Genomic DNA, 17,666 nt, shown 5'->3' on the forward strand with positions numbered 1-17,666 from the left:
GTGCTCTAAGATCCTAATGAGGTCTAAGAACAGCTATGTTAGAAGTGGTTGAAAAGTCAGGCTAAAAGAGCAATAGGTTGTGGGATGTTTGATTCTGCACTATTATTGATGATTGGAATTAGATTATTGATTGATTATGGAATTAGAACAGTTTCAGATGTTGCCAAAGTCCAAGGTAAGAATTGTGGCTAAAGTGAAATGGAGAAGGTCTTTGGAATAAAAGGTAGATGGTATGGCCGTCTGAGTACATAGCCATGTGAATGCTAAAATAACCCAGATTGATAGTACAAGTTGGAAAGAAAAGCAGGACTCAGAGCCAGCTGCCAAAGTGTTCAATGAAGAAAAGGTACTGTCCAGGAATCAGCAGATAACAGAGATTAGACATATCAGAGATGGTGTAACCAGACAGCAAGCACCTCATACAAGCAGGAGTTTTAAAAAATGAGGCAAAAGCTCCACAATCTTTGCAGATTAAACTCAAACTCCTTTCAACAGCAGGTCCCAAATTCATCACGCCATGCCATGCATTCGTGCCTCTGTCACTGTTATTCCCTCTGCCTGGAATACCCTTTTCTGACTTTATCAACTGGCTAATTCCCTTAAGATTCAACTCTTCCTCTACATTCCAAAGCACCTTGTATGGGCCTATTTTAGTGCTTTCACACATACATATTTTTTATAACTGAATGTTAATTATTCTACCTAATTGGATGTTTGTTATTCTATCTCATTGTAGACTACGAGCAACCTTATATACCCAGCACCTGACATAAAACATACACTCGGCAGAATGAGCCCTTTTCATTCTGAAAATGAACAGCACCAGATTCAAATTCCCATTTTTCCTAACAAGAGTAAGCACAACTATAATAACTTATAGTTGAAGAGACTTTATGTCAAGAAACAAAGAAAAAACTTCACTTTTCCTTTCTTCTCCTTAACTACTTGGATTTCCATCAAACTTTGTATTGTTGGAGAAGGACAGTAAGAAAGATATAATTGTAACACCAGAAAGAATAATTCTATTATCTTCATCCTATTGGTTAGATAATTCTTGAAATTCATGTTTAATATGTTAGTAATCTTCAATGACTGAGTAGGGTGAATTTCAGCCAATCAATCAACTTACCTAAGAAAAATGAAACAAAAGTGATTTTAAGAGGTAGCAAACTATGGAAAAGCAAAAGGAGCATTACAAAGGAAGTCGAGGAACTTGAATTTATGTTCCTATACTACATCTTGGAAGATATATGGAAAAGTCACAATTTTCTCAGTTACCTCTCTTCACCTATAAAATAGAGGTAACAAGAGTTCTATTTCACAGAGTTCTTGTGACAATTAAATAAACTAATCCATACAAGATAACCCTGGAACATACTGCCACACCAGCTAGTAAGGAAGCTATCAAAGAGTAATTCTACACTTGTCTGAAAGGACCTGGGAATCAACCTGAAGAAGCTTACACTGGCCAAAGATGGAACAATTTAAACATCAATATGGAAAACTGCGATGGACTGAAAAATATCAAATAATTTAAATACTTGAGTTCTTGACATAAAAAAAAAAATTGGTTACCTTTGGAGAATGATAGGGAACCAACTCTTTATTTTGAAAGCTAAGAATAAAGGGAAAGAATCAACCAAATAGTGGATGAGGTAAAGTTTCTCTTTATAGAAGTATTTCAACAAATAAATGACAACGGAATCAGACGGTTGGAATAATACCATTTTACAACCCCCAATGAATTAATGGATCTAGGTAATGATCACCAATGGCTGCTGCTAACATCACAAAAAATAGAGAGAATCAGACATTATATGCCTCTTGATAAAAATACAACACTACCTATAAAGTAGTCTTGCAAACAAACAAAAAACTGAACTATCAACGTAAATAAGCCCCTAGATTCAACCCAATTTACAAGAAATACAGAGGACAAAGGGATATGCTAACTATACAAAGGGATATGCTAACTATACAATAGGAATGCAATCAGTAAAGTTCTGACTGACAACCTCTACAGGACAAATGATCTGATTTCTTCAACAAATTGAAAAATAAATAAAAAAGAAAGAGCTAAAAGGGGAACTTACAGAGATTTAAGACAAATGAAACTAAACAATACAAGACAAATCCATAAAGAAAAGTAAGGAAGTGATCAACACAAAAGGCAAAACTATATTTCCTCTGATGGGGAAGTGACTAGGAGGGAAACGTGGAGGGCTTCTGAAGTGGCTGGCCAGGGTCTACCTCCTGACACGGGCAGTGGTTACAATGGCGTTCATCTTATATACAATTCACGAAGCTGTACTTCTGTGCCACTTTCTATATTTGTGTTATTTTTATCAACAACAACAAAAGTTTTAAAGGAATGATACTAAACACAGAGGCCTTATAATCAGAATCATGCCAATCTGTTTCTTTGCCAGGTGCTATCATCATATATAAACACAAGAAGTAGCTTTTGGAATACTTTATAATTCCTCCAAAAAAAAAAAAAAAGATATCCACTAAAGTGTTTTGAACAGTGCACTCAACAATGTCGCCTACATTGTTATGGCTTTATATCTGAAAATGAAAACCTCTTATACTTACTACTTTGTTGCTGCTGCTGCTGCTGTGTATGAAATCCTCCAAATCCAAGTCCAGTTCCCAAACCAGTACCTAAACCAGTACTAGTTCCAGCTGTTGTGCCAAAGCCAGTGCCAAATCCAAAACCTTTGTTCTGAGCACCACCGAAGAGTCCTTTGAATGAAAAATTTTAATTGTTTAAGGTAAAAAAAAAAAGGTGCTCCTACAAATTAAGATGCCCTCTTGGGCTTCCTTTGTGGCACAGTGTTAAAGAATCCGCCTGCCAATGCAGGGGACACGGTTTCGAGCCCTAGTCCGTGAAGATCCCACATTCCGCGAAGCAACTAAGCCCGTGCGCCGCAACTACTGAGCCTGCGCTCTAGAGCCCGCAAGCCACAACTACTGAGCCCGTGCTCTAGAGCCTGTGCTCTGCAACGAGAAGCCACCGCAACGAGAAGCCCGCACACGGCAACGAAGAGTAACCCCAGCTCGCTACAACCAGAGAAAGCCTGAACGCAGCAATGAGGACCCAACACAGCCAAAAAAATATAAAATTAAAATTAAAAAAAAAGATGTCCTCTTACCAGTAGTGCCCGTGTTAGATGGAGCAGAAAAGCTGAATGCAGAACCTGCTGTTGTAGACGGTGTCCCAAATCCACTAAACCCACCTAATTAAAAAAGGATAAATAAAATAGCAAGGAAGAATCTTTTGTATACATATGAGGTAATTTCCTTTTCAAATTACATGATAAGCAATTGCTCCACATAAAGACAAAATATATTGGTCTAACTTTTCCTTTCTCTACTTTAACGTCAATTTTTAAAAAACTATACTACTAATCAAGAAGTCAATATGTTGCAAGAAATGAGCTACTAAGTATTTTAAAGTAGAAATACCACAATGCAATATATACCTTTCAACTAAAGAGGTGATTAAGCTACAGCTGAGTAAACATGTTAATAAGCCTATTGTCATAGTGTTAACGCTAAAATGACTGTGTACTTTTACAGCAGGGGTTGCAAACTCAAATGCCTACAAGATACAGGCTGATAACATTCATGAAAGAAATAGACTAGGCATTTATTGACTGCCAGAAGGGATCAGTGTGAACAGTTTTTTTTAAATGGCAGCAGTTCCTAAATTCCAGCAAATTACTGCTGCAGGAGAATTCAGTAGTGTGCGGGCTTTAGAATTTAGTAGCAGTTTAGTAGTGTTATATGCTCCCGTTTTTCCCAAGAAATAGAAAATCTAGATTTTCTGTGTGAAATTTACACAATTTAAAACCTGAAGTCAATTTATTTTTTTGCAACTAATTCAAATATTTTTAAAACAATGTGACGAACAGATCACACTGGCAGACTGTGCTGCCAGTTTGCAACCCTGGCGTCGGTGAATTAATTTATACTCTACTTTAGCTTATATTTCTACTTAGTCTCCATCAAGACTGAGCAACTTTTCAAATGAAACATACCAATATACCGACTCTTATATTGGTATGTGTAAACAAGAATGTGTTTCTTCAAGAGATAAGGGGAAAAAAAATCACAAGGCAGCAGTGGCTGGCAAGGAGAGCAGAGCTATCACAGGGCTCTCCGCCACAACAGTGACAGATACACAAATTTCACTTTTAGATAAATCTAGAGACGAAATTAATCTTAACCATATCGAAGCTGACATATGAATGGAATGGAATTCCAGCCAATACACAATGGCTTTTTTCTCCTTACTGTCGGTCTTTACCTGATCACCAATGTGGTGTCAAAAAAGACTTTTAAGACAAATGTCTGAACCATTACTGCTGAGTTATGCTGCAGACTCTCTGGGATTCTAACTTTTAGTCTCATATATTTCTGGCATAAGAGACAGAGATTCATCAATATTGTAACATAAAAGATATAAGAAGGAAAAAAACCCAACCCACTGATAGTCATCATATGACTCTGACTTGGAAAATTACTCAAGAATAGACTACATGTTGCATGCAGGCACAACCAAATACTCTATTTACTTCTAGGTTCTACTGCAGTACTGAAAACTGTAAACATTTTGATAAAAATCACCTAAAGTACTGAACATTGTTCCTAATCTTTTTCATTACTTCTAATTTTCACAGAAAAACTAAGATATATTCTGAATTGGCTATACAATAAAAACATTGGTATCTTAACATGCTCCATAATGTGAAAATGTTTATTAGTAAAAATGGATTTGCAAGGATATAAAATAAAAAAGTAAACAAGAATTTCAATCAGCCTTTTGCTGAAGTTGATCAACATACATAAACATACATAAAAGTAGTTAAAACAGTTATATTATCACAACTCAAAACTTCACAGTGATAACTCCAAATGAACATGAAATCAAGCAAATACCAACAGGTTTATTTATTACTGTTGAATTATGAGTTGGGTGGGTTTGGTCGGAAACACAAACTTCAAAATAATGTTTCTGTTTTACCCAGTGCCAATTTTAAGCAAACAGGGAAAAGTAAACATACCAAACAACAGTGATATGTGATCACTTTAAATATACCTTAGTGATAATGGATTGTTTAATCTTTGGAACTTCAAGTATTCTTCAAAACGTTTTCGAATCAGATTGCCAAGGTCATATTCACACTGCAGTAACAAGTAACTGCACAAAATGCCAGACTTCCCAAATATGTTGTAGGGAATAAATCATGCTTACTAAATGCATATAATTGGCATGGGCATAAGTGGCATATGTAAGAGAATATGAATAATAAATTCATATACGAGCAGCTGAGGAGCAAGGCTTTCCTATAGGGTCACTGTATGCAAGGTACACATAGACCTATTTTAAATTTATATATATATATATGTACACACACACACACACACACACACGTTATAGTTTGTGTTTTGCAGAATTTCCAACGAGCTTCAAACAATCCATATAGATACCAGAATCTTCATAATTACCTTTTTGAGTACAAAGACATCTAGCCTATCTTTTAGAAGCTAATGCTATCTGAGAATAAATTAAATTGCTCTCTCTGATCATTTCTCAAAAAATCCAGTAAAGAACTGGGGATTCTTTCTATAATTGCATTATCTTATAGAAATGTGTCCTAATCTGCTCAGTTGGCCAAAGAAACACATTATTATTATTGTACAGGTTAAAAAACAAGACAGGTTGCTGCTGTTCGTATAAGACTTGTTTCTCTCAGGAAACACAAGGACAATCAAATGAAGTTCCAATGAAAGATGCAGGAAAAATGGAAAAAAATGACTGCAGGAGTCCAAGAATTCCAGGAAAATGGGCCTGACTGTTGAGCTTATACTTCGAAAGAGATATCTAATAATTTGGAAGATATATTCTACTCAAAATAAAAATCCATTCCAAATACTTATCACTTGGAAGGTATATTCTGTTCAATTAAATGCAAATTTAACAAAGGAACTTTATAACTTGCCAGACTTCCCCAAACCAAATTTTTTAAGAGTGTCAAAAGTTGGTACAAATGTTTTTGACTCGACATTAGGAAATGAATTTCCTTTCCTTGTTAGACAAGTCGCTGTTCTTTCCCAAACTCTGGAACCACAAAATATTCTTGGACTCCAGCTCCCAACATTCGTTACACAGACGACCCGCATATCTACCTGCACTTGCCAGACTGTTACCAAAATTGAACGGAGTCGCCGAGGTAGTAGAAACACCGAAATTCCCAATATTAAAGTTCACTGCAGGATTAGCAGTTAATCCGAAACCCCCAAAATTAAACCCACTGGCGGTGGAGTTGGCAGTCTCAAGCCCACCAAATCCTGATAGGCGTGTAGGCAAAGAAACAAACAGAATTTTAAAAGGGGGAGGGGGGGAAGAAGAAAGAAGAAAAGAAAAGAAAGCAAGGTAAGGATTAGAAGAGTTTGCAGGAGGTTTCAAAGAAGTGAACAAAGACAAACCCTGACTTTGCTCCAAACGAGTTAAGAAAGCCGAGGAGGCGGGGACGGGAAGGAGGACAGGAGCGTGTAGTCTCGCAGCAAGAACCGAAGGGGCCAGGGCCGAGGGAGCCGCAGAGCAGCGCCCAAGGCTCCCCAGCCCTGTCCTCGCCGAGCCCAGCGGCGGGAACCAAGCGAGCGTTCGTGCCCGTCCCGGACCGTGAGGTGGGGAGGGTGAGTAGAGTTGGGGAGGGAAGGATGGGTCTCCGGCAAAGGGTGAGAGAAGCCGCCTCCGGTCTCTCCGAGTCCGACTCCCAGGCGGCGGGAAACGAGCCCTAGGAGGAGAGGGCCCTGCGGCGACCCACCCGCAGCGCGCGAGCTCCGGGTTGGGCCTCCATTCTCCCCGCGGCCTCCTCAGGAGCCGCCTCCGCCCGCTCTGCTGCCGCCCGCCCTTTACCGAAGCCCCTAAAGTCTCCGCGCGGGCAGGAGACCCCAGGATCCCCAAGCCGAAGAGTCTCGGACCGAAGGGCTGGACCAAAGGCCTTCCCTCCTCCCCGGGAGAAGGTCTGGGGGACTCACCCGCAGGGGCCGCGGTGGCTGCAGCTGTACCAGAGGTGCCCGAGGGAGCCCCAAAGTTGAAGGCCATGTCGCGGGAGCAGGGGACCAGGGTGCTGCTCCCGCGGCACTCCGTGCACTCCGCTCTTCGATCCGCTGGGAAACCACACCCGGATCTCGGAGTTCCGCCTCTTTTCTGGCCTACCCTAAGAAGCCGGAACGCCTGAAAGGCGTAGGGGGTGGAGCGTGGAGAGGGAACGCCCCCGGCCGGGCTTGCTTCCGGGGGCCTGTGGATTCACGTGGTTTGGAGCGTTGCAACCAATGTGAGATTCTGGGAAGCTCGCTGTGGCGTGCCGCCTGAGAGCCCTTAAAAACTTGCTTTAGGGAGGCCCCGTGGAAAAGATGTGCAGCAGGCTGAATACTAGTGTCCAATGAAGACAGGGTAGGAAAGAAAGCGAAATCCTTATTCTCCATAGTGGAGAGACAGTGGATAACACTGAAACCAAAAATTCACGAAGCAGCATGTCAAAGTCATGGGGTAATGGTGGGGAAAAGAAGAAGAAAGAAAAAAGAAGGCGGCTAAAAGAAGTGCCTCTGAGAATGATGTCCGTTTAGGTTTTTTGTTTTTTGTTTTGTAGAATTCTTGGTAGAAACTTTGTAGAATTATTTGCTTCTTAAATCTATGTGCTTCTGTAACTTTAATAAAAATAAAAAAGTCATTGTGTCTATCGAAATTAAAATTGTCCTTGGACCTAGCAATGCTACTTTTAGGAATTTATCTTGTAAATGATTTGGCAAAATTAATGGAATACAAGGTTATAGGTTACAGCCTTATTTATAATAACAAATGATAGGAAACAGTGTTTTGCTTAAATAGTTGCATTCATACAAAGGAATACTATTCAGCCAAGTAAAGCTCTTTATGTACTGAAAAGAAAGAACTCAAAGGTAAATTATATAAACAATTTAGAACACTATATGTGTTCTAAATGCTACAATTTGGGTGGGAAAAAAAGAGGGCTAGAATATGTAATTACATATATTTGTATGAAATATTCCTGGAAAGATACATTTTTTAAATGAATAACATCAGTTGCCTCTGAGAAGATGAATTGGGTGGCAAGGAGATGGGTGGAGGGAGGACTTTGCAGTATAAAGTCCGTTTAGTTTTTGAAAATGTAAATGGGTTACCTACTCATACAATTAAATAATGCTAATAGTGGTCATTGCAGAAGTCCCAGTGAGAACGCTGATATACGGATGAGGACAGCAGGAATGAAGACTGGGGAGCAGGTGGACTTGATGATTGATGGGGTGTGGAGAGGCAGGCAAAGAGGAGTCTAGCAAGGGTCCCTGGTTCCTGGCTTGTACACTGTGATGTCATTGGAATTTGGGAGGGAGACAAGAAAAAATGAGATCCTTTCTTTACTTACTGGATTTGAGGACAACCTGGCTGAGGATATCCAGCTGGCGCTTGGATATGTGGGACTGAGGTGGAACAGAGAGGCCCATGTTTAAGGGTGTAATTGAAGCCTGGGTGCCAATGAGATTGTCAGGAAGAGAGGATCAAGTGAGAAGATGCAGCTGAGCATCAGTAATTAGACCAGAGGGGACAGCCCTCAAGAGAGCCTGCGAGAAAGAAGCAGCAGCAGCTGAGCCAGATCACAGAAGTTATGGATGGAAGGGGAGAACAATCTCAGATGGAAAAGAATGGATGACTATTTCTTCAGTAGGAAGCCATCCCTGATCACCCTTTCTAAAAGTGCACATCCCACTCCTGTCACTGGCTGCTTTAATATTCTTATTACCACCACCTATTTATTGCCCCCCAGCCCCCATTTAATGTTAGCTCCATGAGGGCAGCAAACTTTGTTTTATTTACTGGCTGTGTCCCTGGTGCTAGCAGAGCGCCCACCCACATGATAGGCCCTTATTCAGTACTGTGGAATGAATGAATGATTTCCTCGACATGTTTCTCTCCCTTGCCTTTCCCATTTTCATCTCCAAGTCCTATATATTTTATCTTTTAAATATTTCTAAAATATTTCATTTCCACTGCCATCTTCCTGATTCAAATTACCGTAATCTCTTGCCTAGACCAGGGATCAGCAGACAGCCCATGAGCCAAATGTGGGCTGCTGCCTATTTTGTCCACAGTTTCATTGGAACACAGACATATGCGTTTGCTTACATGTTGTCTATGACTGCTTTCATGCTACAAGTACAGAGTTGAGTAGTTGCGACAGAGAGGCTTGCGAAGCCAAAACTATTTTCTAAGTGGCCCTTTACAGAAAAAAAAGTTTGCCAGCTCCTACCTAGACTACCGCAGTGCAATGAGTAAGATTCATTCTAGGTTGTCTGGCAAATGAGCTAGCTGTGCCTGGGGGTTCCCCCTTCTCCTAGGGGAGGGGAAGGGGCTGCACCCAACTTTATGTCCCACGTAACTGGTGTCTTCTTCACCCCAGCAGTGGAGGTTGCAACGTTCCATGGGCAGCCCAAGTCCAAATTGCCCCTTGTTCAGTTGCTTGTGTATTCCTCCATTGACAATACTTCGCCCTATAAAAAGGTGGACTAGAAGGAGTCTGCCCTCTGCACTGAGACCAAACAGTGCCCTGGCCCTCAGCTTGCCTCACCATGGGATGACAGGAAGATGGAGGGTCTGTGCCTTCCTTTTTCCAGAATTTTGTTTTTCCCCATTAAAGCCATTACTTGACCTATGCTATGTATGTGGCTTTGTGGAATTCACCCTGCAGGCTAGTGCATGACACCCAGACAAGATCCAGTGGGGACCCTAAAGGAACCACCTAACACAACAGCCTCCTAACTGACCTCCCTTCATCCACGTTGACTCTCTTCCAATTTATTCACCCTGCAGCTAGAGTGAGTCTTTCTAAACAAACCTGTCGTATCTCCCATTCCAGCCCCCCTAAACACACACACACACTCACACACACACACACACACACACACTCTGACCAACAACCCAGTTCACAATACTTCAATGGCTTCCCGTTTGCCTTGAAAAGGACCAAAACCTTTGACATGGCTCAGGAGAAAGCTCTGAGGCAGAAGAGCACAGTGTGGGACCTTCTTGAAGTGGGGCTTGTCAGGCTGCCTGTAACTGCAGCTGAGCTGAAAGCAGAGGTGGCCCAAGGGTGTGACTCAGGCCTGAGTCCGTCAGGAGGGCAGACAGCATCTTTCAAATGAAACTCCACAGACCACTGGACATCTGATGACATAACATACAATTTCCAGTGCAATTTCGTAGAAAGTTTTTTTATTAGTGAAATATTTCATTGCATTAAGGGTAGAAATAAACATGTCAAGAATCACATGAAAGGAACCAGCGGTATAAACTATAGGAAGAACATTCTGCCTAGCATTCTCTTTAATAGCCACAAGCAATTAATCCTAGTGATAATGCCCAGAGGGCCAAGGATGGCGGTCACCTTTTACAGAACTCTTATCTTGAGCAACTGAAATAAAAAATTAGCCTCTCTTAAGTAAAAACCCCGATAAAGGTTAGTTGTGTAGTACTTGGTCTGCCTGACCATTAGTGAGCTTTCTAGAATAAAGTCTAGTGGGAAAAGCCTGGAGCTGAAAGTGGCAAAGACCATCTCCTGTCCTGTGTTCAACTCCTGATTTTCCCTGAGAGAAGTGAGGTAACCTCTCTCCGTTTGGTTTCTCCCTAAATTGAGTATCATAGTACAGGACACCGTATTCTTTGATTGTGACAATCACAAAGCTTTTGGGGACCTTTCTAGGATAATAGCTCCACAAAAATGACCATGAGGAACTGTTTGTTATTTCAACCTAAAACCAAATAGGTACATTCATTCTTCTTAACCAATCTATAATCTTGACTGCAGTGTATGGGTTTGCCACAGATTTTTCAGAAGGAAAATATCAAATGTGATTTTTAAGCCAAGTAACTATTAAGGATCATATGAAAATAGTATGCTTTTGGCCTCCCTGACTGTGTGGGATTCAATCAAAAGGTGTACATCATTAACTCATAGTGTTTAAAAATCTCTTCCTCACAGATGATTATATTCTGGTAAGAGAATGAATCAATGGGTACACACTGACATCAGTTTTATTAATGTGAATAAGTGGGTGCATAACAGAATAAGATGAGCCAATTATCTAGTTAAATATTGATAAATTTTTTAAAATCTAGATATTTGGCATTATTGAAGACAAAATATCTTCAATTTAGCTTTTCACATTTCGGTGATTTGGGGTATCTATAGGTTCTATCTTAATTTATAGAGAAATTGAGAGTTTAATGAACTGCCCCTTCAAAAAGGGAAACATTACAAATTGCTTTAGGGTAGAGAGTAGGAAAATTGAGGCCAGGAAACGAAATGATTTATTACCTCCATACAGGGATCAGAAGTTGTATTTGTGAAATCTGTGGCTTTTTTTCTTTCATTTGCTGACACTGAAACCCAGTTTTAAACAAAAAACCCTGCAGAATGATTCACTTGTCAAGACATTATCTGTGCACTTTGCCATATTAACTGTACAGGCTTCTCAATCAAAAATGAATAGTGAACGTTGAGAATCAAAGAAACTGCCCTTAAATATGCTTGAATTCTGTGACAGCTGATGGTTCCCAATCCTGACTTAGGTTACACTGAAAGCCAAGAGGTCTTCTGCAGAGAGGTGGCTCTGCTTCTGGTCCCAAGGGACTTTTCTTAAAGGCACTTCCTATGCACTATTTCAAAACACCATCACTCTGTCAGCAAAATGATTGTCACAGGAAGCGTAGGGCACATTTTTCTCTATTCAGTGAGTGATAGTGAGCCACAAAACATCAGAAGGAACTGAATCTGAGACAAGAACAACTTATAAAAACAATTTCAAAGTTACCAAGAAGACTGCCCTAGAAGAAATGTCTCTTTAGTGTAGTCAGACTTCCTGAAATTTAAGTGTAACTTAGGCTGTGGAGAGATGGATTTCCTACATTTATAAATCATTTTACAAATAATCACTCAATAGTATTGTAATTGTATTGTAACAGTCACATTTGGCAAGGGTGATTGGGGAAAAAAATCAGTTACTGATTACCTTCTCCCAGAAATATCTTTCCACATCAAGATCATTTGGACTAAAAAAATAACAAACTACCCACAAATGTCATAACTAGCATTCTATTCTCTATGAAATATCTGTACTTGTCCTCACCAACATCATTTATGCATTCTCTCAATTCACAAAAGTACAAGTCAAAAATCCTCAGATGCTTGTCACTATCAACTCATGGGTACCACCTCCACAAACCCCTTCCCTGCTTGATTCCTACCCTGTATGAAAGCTGTCTGAATTATTTTCCTGGAGGAATTCTGAACTGAAGATTAGCAAGAAATGCAATATGGGGCTTCCCTGATGGTGCAGGGGTTGAGAGTCTGCCTGCCGATGCAGGGGACACGGGTTCGTGTCCCGGTCCAAAAAAAAAAAAAAGAAATGCAATATGCACCTTTTCAAAAGAGGAAATTAGATGCATTTGAATGATATCGAATGAGGCTTACCATTTTACCCTGCATCCCCAAATCTTTTTTACTTCTGTTTTGTGGATGAAATGAATGGAGGAATACAACATCAAATAGTATTTATGTATTTTGAGCACAAAGTTTGGTGAATGAAGAGTAGTGAATAAGGTTAGACCAAGTAGTGTTAACAAGTGATGCACAGACATTATAACCACGACAGTGGTCACAAAATTCTGGAGCTACCAGCACCCAACAACAAAAAAATTACTATACCAGAGTTTATTAAATACTTGCTAGACACACAAAAAACAATTTGTCAGGGACCACAGGATCCTAATGGCCAACCAGGTCAGCCTGTTCTTGAACCTCTGCCAGAAGGTGCTGAACACACGCAGGCACGGGGTCTCCTCCCTCTCGCACCAGTTGACAAGCTTGTGAGGATGCAGACAGTTGCCCCACTGTCGTGGTCCAGGTCACGACAGCTTGCACGCTTCCTTCCTCAGGCGCAGCCCATGGTTAGCTTAGGTTCGTATGAGGGGTGCTCTTTCGTCTGCAGTTCCCTGAGACCAGGTGAGAGATGACAGTGAGGTTAGGAGATCACGTGACCAACTTCTCCCCAGATGTGAAAAGTGGAGAGAGGGGTGCAAGGAGGGGAAACTGATGGGAAGACTGTCATCCCAATCACCTTCTCTTCTCTTGGCCTGCTTCCTCTTGCTGTTTCTTTAACATTCAGCCCTAGTCCTCTCCAGGAGGCCTGCTCTGACACCCCTACCCTGACACTGGACCAGAACCTTTCTCCTTGTGTTGACCTGGACCATAATCCTCATCACACCCTATTGAATTTCTCTCCTTCAGTTGGAGGCCCATCAGAGAACAACGTGCCATAGGTGATGGGTGCTCAGTAATGCTTGCTTGTTGGATATGTGAAGACGGCTAATTGTAGGAACAGTCATAATATTTATGTGGGCTTTCATCTGTGCCTATGAAAAGCTCAGTGACAGTACAATCCATCTTACATTGACTGTAAGATCAATCCATAGATAGAAATGGAAAAATCGCTGTCTCACACCTAATTCACGCTAATGTGATGGGCACGGGTTGAAAGGCATACCGGAAGCACGCAGAAGACAGGGAAATCTGAGCTTATAGGATTTAGATGGTTTCAGCCTATTTCATTTCCTACGTCACATTTGCCTCAGATACATAATGGAGGCAGTGAAGAGAGGGAAAAAAAAAGCCTTTGTTGCAAACAGAGAGGCTGGTGAGAATTTAAGGAGGGCTCATTGAAGGTGTTAAGACCCCTGGGTTGGCCTGCTGGTCACTTAGGGAAGCCAACCTAACCACTTATTCCACCCATTTGGGGCTGTTCCCACCCCTCCAGGCCCATCATTTATTATGCAATGACGACTCAGTGGTAGGTATCTTCTGATAAACCAGGGATTCTTTCCAAGCAGATCTCTGGCTGCCTTGCTCTATAACTATGGAGCTATTTTGTCATATAACTAATATTTATTGAGCTCTTACTAAATGCTTACACTGGGCCAAGTGCTTTATGTTTAAAATATCATCAAATCCTCACAAAAAACTCCTAAGCGAGGCTCAATTATCATCCCATTTTACAGACAGAGAAACCAAGGCACAGTTTCTGGGGTCACACAGCTATTAAGTGGCCAAACTGGGATTTGAACCTGGGCAGTCTGACAAGAAAGCCCGGGTGCCTAGCTGTTTTATATTCTTCCTCTTTTTTTCAGGTTATTTGCAAAGACATAATGCTTTCTCCCAGGGGTTCCATTCCTACCAAGAAAGCCTGAAATACTGGAAAATACCATTCTATCACCCCTCCACCTTGACACACTTCCCTTGCCTCTCATTTGGCCCAGCAGTAATATAACCATGAAATCACTGTGCCCAGCATAAAAACCTCAGAATCCACCCTAATAAGCCCTCTGACAGCCCTTCAGTGAAGCACAGCTGAAGTCCTCAGGGAACGTTATTCAGTAAGGGAGACATTCCTCCAGCCACTGCTCACCTCATCCATGGATCCCTGTCCTCTGCACGCAAGCCAGGTGAAGATCAGACCAAAGAGCACACCCAGCGCCATGATAATGTAGGGTATGTTGGTGATGATCAGAGTGGTGTTAATCACAGACTTCAGTCGACTTGCAGTCTCTTTATCAATGAGAACACTCTGCGAGGAGGAGCAAGAAAATAGTATTCCCTTGATTACTGAATATCCAGGGTGTTAAGTTTTTTGCTCTATCTTTCCTCCAAACCATTAAACACAATTTGGGTATGTCCTCCTGTTTGCAAACCAGAGATACTGAAAATCCTTTTATAAGTCAGAATAACCAGAGGGGGCACTTATTCATTGATGTCTCTTTTCTCCTGAAGACATGTTTTACTCAAAATTGGTGGGAAAAAGGAGGGGGAAAGTATTCAGAAATACTGAGATAATATCAGCTTTTCTTTTGTATCAGATAACTCCATGTCACCCTTCAAAATCCAACTCAGCATAACTTCCTTCCAGAAGTCTCCTTTGGCCTGGTTCAAGGCCCCTTTTCTGCGCTTCCATCTCACATTCTAAAATCTTCCATCACTGTCTCCACATTCTGCATTATAACTGTCTGTTTACTTGTTTGTCTCCTCCTGACTGTGAGGTTCCTGAAGGCAAGACTTTTATTTCAGTCAACTAAACACTGGGTATAGCGCCTGAAACACAGTAGGTGCTCAATTAATGTCGCTTGATTAGATGAATGAATGAATGAATGAATGCAATATTCCAACAATGGCATGTGGAAAGCATCATTTCTCTCTTGGTTGGATCTATACTGATCGAGACCAGAGGTCTAGACAGAAAGTGTTCAGGGAAGTCTTGAGGCTAACCAGAATTCCAGATAACTAAGGGCAAAAGTATTATCACCTTAAACTGTGAGGTATCTGAAGAGCTTAATTCTATAAAAATTATTAGCAACAACTGGGACTTTGGGCTTAATTTAGGCTCAATTTGCAGATGAAGGCCCATCATGGTCAGAGTCTCCACCTCTGGAAGGAAAGGGGTGGGAGAGCAGTCTCCAAGGTCACTTCCAGGTCTAATGTTTTCCTTTTCTAGAGAAGAGAAAAGTCAAGTTCTTTCTGGGAGGGAGTAAAAGCACGAGGTTTCACTCCATCATTCCCTGGACTCAATCTAGTCTTTAACAAAAAGTCAAAGCAGAAGTTAAGGTGGAGGGGACTTCAAATATGGTGCAACAATGAATGTAAGCTGGCAGAACAGGGCCCTTCCACACTTTCAAAAAGCCCTCCTTCCATGTCTCTCCCCACAAACAATAACCGTAATGACCCAGGAGCAACTGCAAATAGGTCCTATAAATGGTAAATATTGCCTGAATTCTTCCTATGAAACAATAAAAGCCTTGTCTTAGAACTGTAATCACAAACCCTTCAAAAGTGTATCAATGTGGCCACCAATACAATGCTAAGTTGAAAAAGGATATAAAACTGTATCTACCGTATGGTCTCAACTATGTAATATCAAAACCAGAAAAATACTGAGGCAACATAAGCAGATTTCAATTGCACTTTTCTCTGAGGGATGGGCTTGCTTATCAAGCAGTTCACTTTTTAAATACTATTTTTAATCTCCTGAGTTCTATAAAGAGCACGTTACTTTTACAAAATGTGAAACATCAAATCATTTTTTACAAAGTTGTTTTGGAAAAAAAATTTTACAACATATTGCTGAGGAAAATAAAGCAAGTTAAAAACAATTTATCAGGGGCTTCCCTGGTGGCTCAGTGGTTAAGAATCCACCTGCCAGTGCAGGGGACACAGGTTCGAGCCCTGGTCCGGGAAGATCCCACATGCCGTGGAGCAACTAAGCCCGTGTGCCACAACTTCTGAGCCTCCGCTCTGGAGCCCGTGAGCCACAACTACTGAAGCTGGTGCACCTAGAGCCCGTGCTCCACAACAAGAGAGGTCACTGCAATGAGAGGCCCACGCACCGCAATGAAGAGCAGCCCCCTCTCACTGCCACTAGAGAAAGCCTGTGCAGCAAATAAGACCCAACACAGCCAAAAATAAACTAATTAATTAATTTAAAAAACCCCAATTTATCAGTCTGCCTCAGGTTTTGTGAGAAGTCACTTGAACTTTCCCTTTCCTTGCTAATCTTTGTTACTAAATCTTCTACAAAGAACAAATATTTTTAGGGAAGAGAGAAAAATCATGAAACTTTAACAACTGTTGCTGTTAACAATGGAAGCCAGCCGATCATGAATTTGAGGGGGAAAATTCTGCAAGTTTCCCCTCAAAACTGGGTGAAAGAGAGAAGGGAAATTGAGGAGATATAACTACAGTAAATGTGATATGTGATTCAGAAAAGAATTCATCACAGGCATCTTAAATAGTGGATGTTTTATGAGCTTTCAGAATATGCTTTACAGAACTTCAATTTATGCCTAACAATTAGGGATAACATTTCTGTGGGTACACTGTGAAAGAAATATTTCTCAAGAGAAACTCCTCTTGTTTGAACTAAGACAGGAACCAGAAAGTAGAAAAGACTCTATGCTATGATGAAGGATAAGGCACCCACGTATCACTGCAATTAATGGGCATGTATCACATTTTATTTAATCATTTCTCAAGCACCCCACACTCTTTTTTATTCTCTTTCTCCTCAACTAATGAACGGTGAACTAATTACCTTTGTATTTTGTTTCTTACATAACCAGCTTCCCAGAAAGAAGTTTCACCCAAATAATGTTCTTGACAAGGGAAATTTCTTTCTGTCGTTTTCAAATCTCAGACACAGGAAGATTCATGTAAACATATAAACAGAAATTTTCTGAGGACAAACAGGTTTTTAAAAATCACCTTGGGCTTCCCTGGTGGCACAGTGGTTGAGAGTCTGCCTGCCGATGCAGGGGACGTGGGTTCGTGCCCCGGTCCGGGAAGATCCCACATGCCGCGGAGCGGCTGGGCCCGTGAGCCATGGCCGCTAAGCCTATGCGTTCAGAGTCTGTGCTCCGCAACGGGAGAGGCCACAGCGGTGAGAGGCCCGCGTACAGCAAAAAAAAAAAAAAAATGCCCCTTTCTCACATCTTAAATTACACATAGCTACAATCGCAGAAGTAGGAAGTTCCCCAA

The 17,666-nt window shown here is 41.1% G+C and overlaps 2 protein-coding genes across 2 annotated transcripts in view; both read right to left on the reverse strand.

Moving 5' to 3' along the window:
• The window catches only part of NUP54 (nucleoporin 54), a 30,278-nt gene extending 23,109 nt beyond the window's left edge, over positions 1 to 7,169 (reverse strand). Inside the window, exons 1-3 of the mRNA XM_024754182.1 lie at positions 7,051 to 7,169; positions 3,156 to 3,239; positions 2,596 to 2,745 (exon numbers count right to left, since the gene is read on the reverse strand). Coding sequence (XP_024609950.1) covers positions 2,596 to 2,745; positions 3,156 to 3,239; positions 7,051 to 7,117 — 301 coding nt within the window. The 5' untranslated portion in view covers positions 7,118 to 7,169. The remainder of the gene's footprint in view (positions 1 to 2,595; positions 2,746 to 3,155; positions 3,240 to 7,050) is intronic.
• Positions 7,170 to 12,630: 5,461 nt separating this feature from the next.
• The window catches only part of SCARB2 (scavenger receptor class B member 2), a 66,551-nt gene continuing 61,515 nt past the window's right edge, over positions 12,631 to 17,666 (reverse strand). Inside the window, exons 11-12 of the mRNA XM_024754108.1 lie at positions 14,551 to 14,709; positions 12,631 to 13,081 (exon numbers count right to left, since the gene is read on the reverse strand). Of these exons, the coding sequence (XP_024609876.1) occupies positions 13,043 to 13,081; positions 14,551 to 14,709 (198 nt within the window). The 3' untranslated portion in view covers positions 12,631 to 13,042. The remainder of the gene's footprint in view (positions 13,082 to 14,550; positions 14,710 to 17,666) is intronic.

The sequence above is a fragment of the Neophocaena asiaeorientalis genome, unplaced genomic scaffold (genome assembly GCF_003031525.2).
Source record: "Neophocaena asiaeorientalis asiaeorientalis breed wild unplaced genomic scaffold, Neophocaena_asiaeorientalis_V1.1 scaffold148, whole genome shotgun sequence".
Taxonomy (NCBI): Eukaryota; Metazoa; Chordata; class Mammalia; order Artiodactyla; family Phocoenidae; genus Neophocaena; species Neophocaena asiaeorientalis.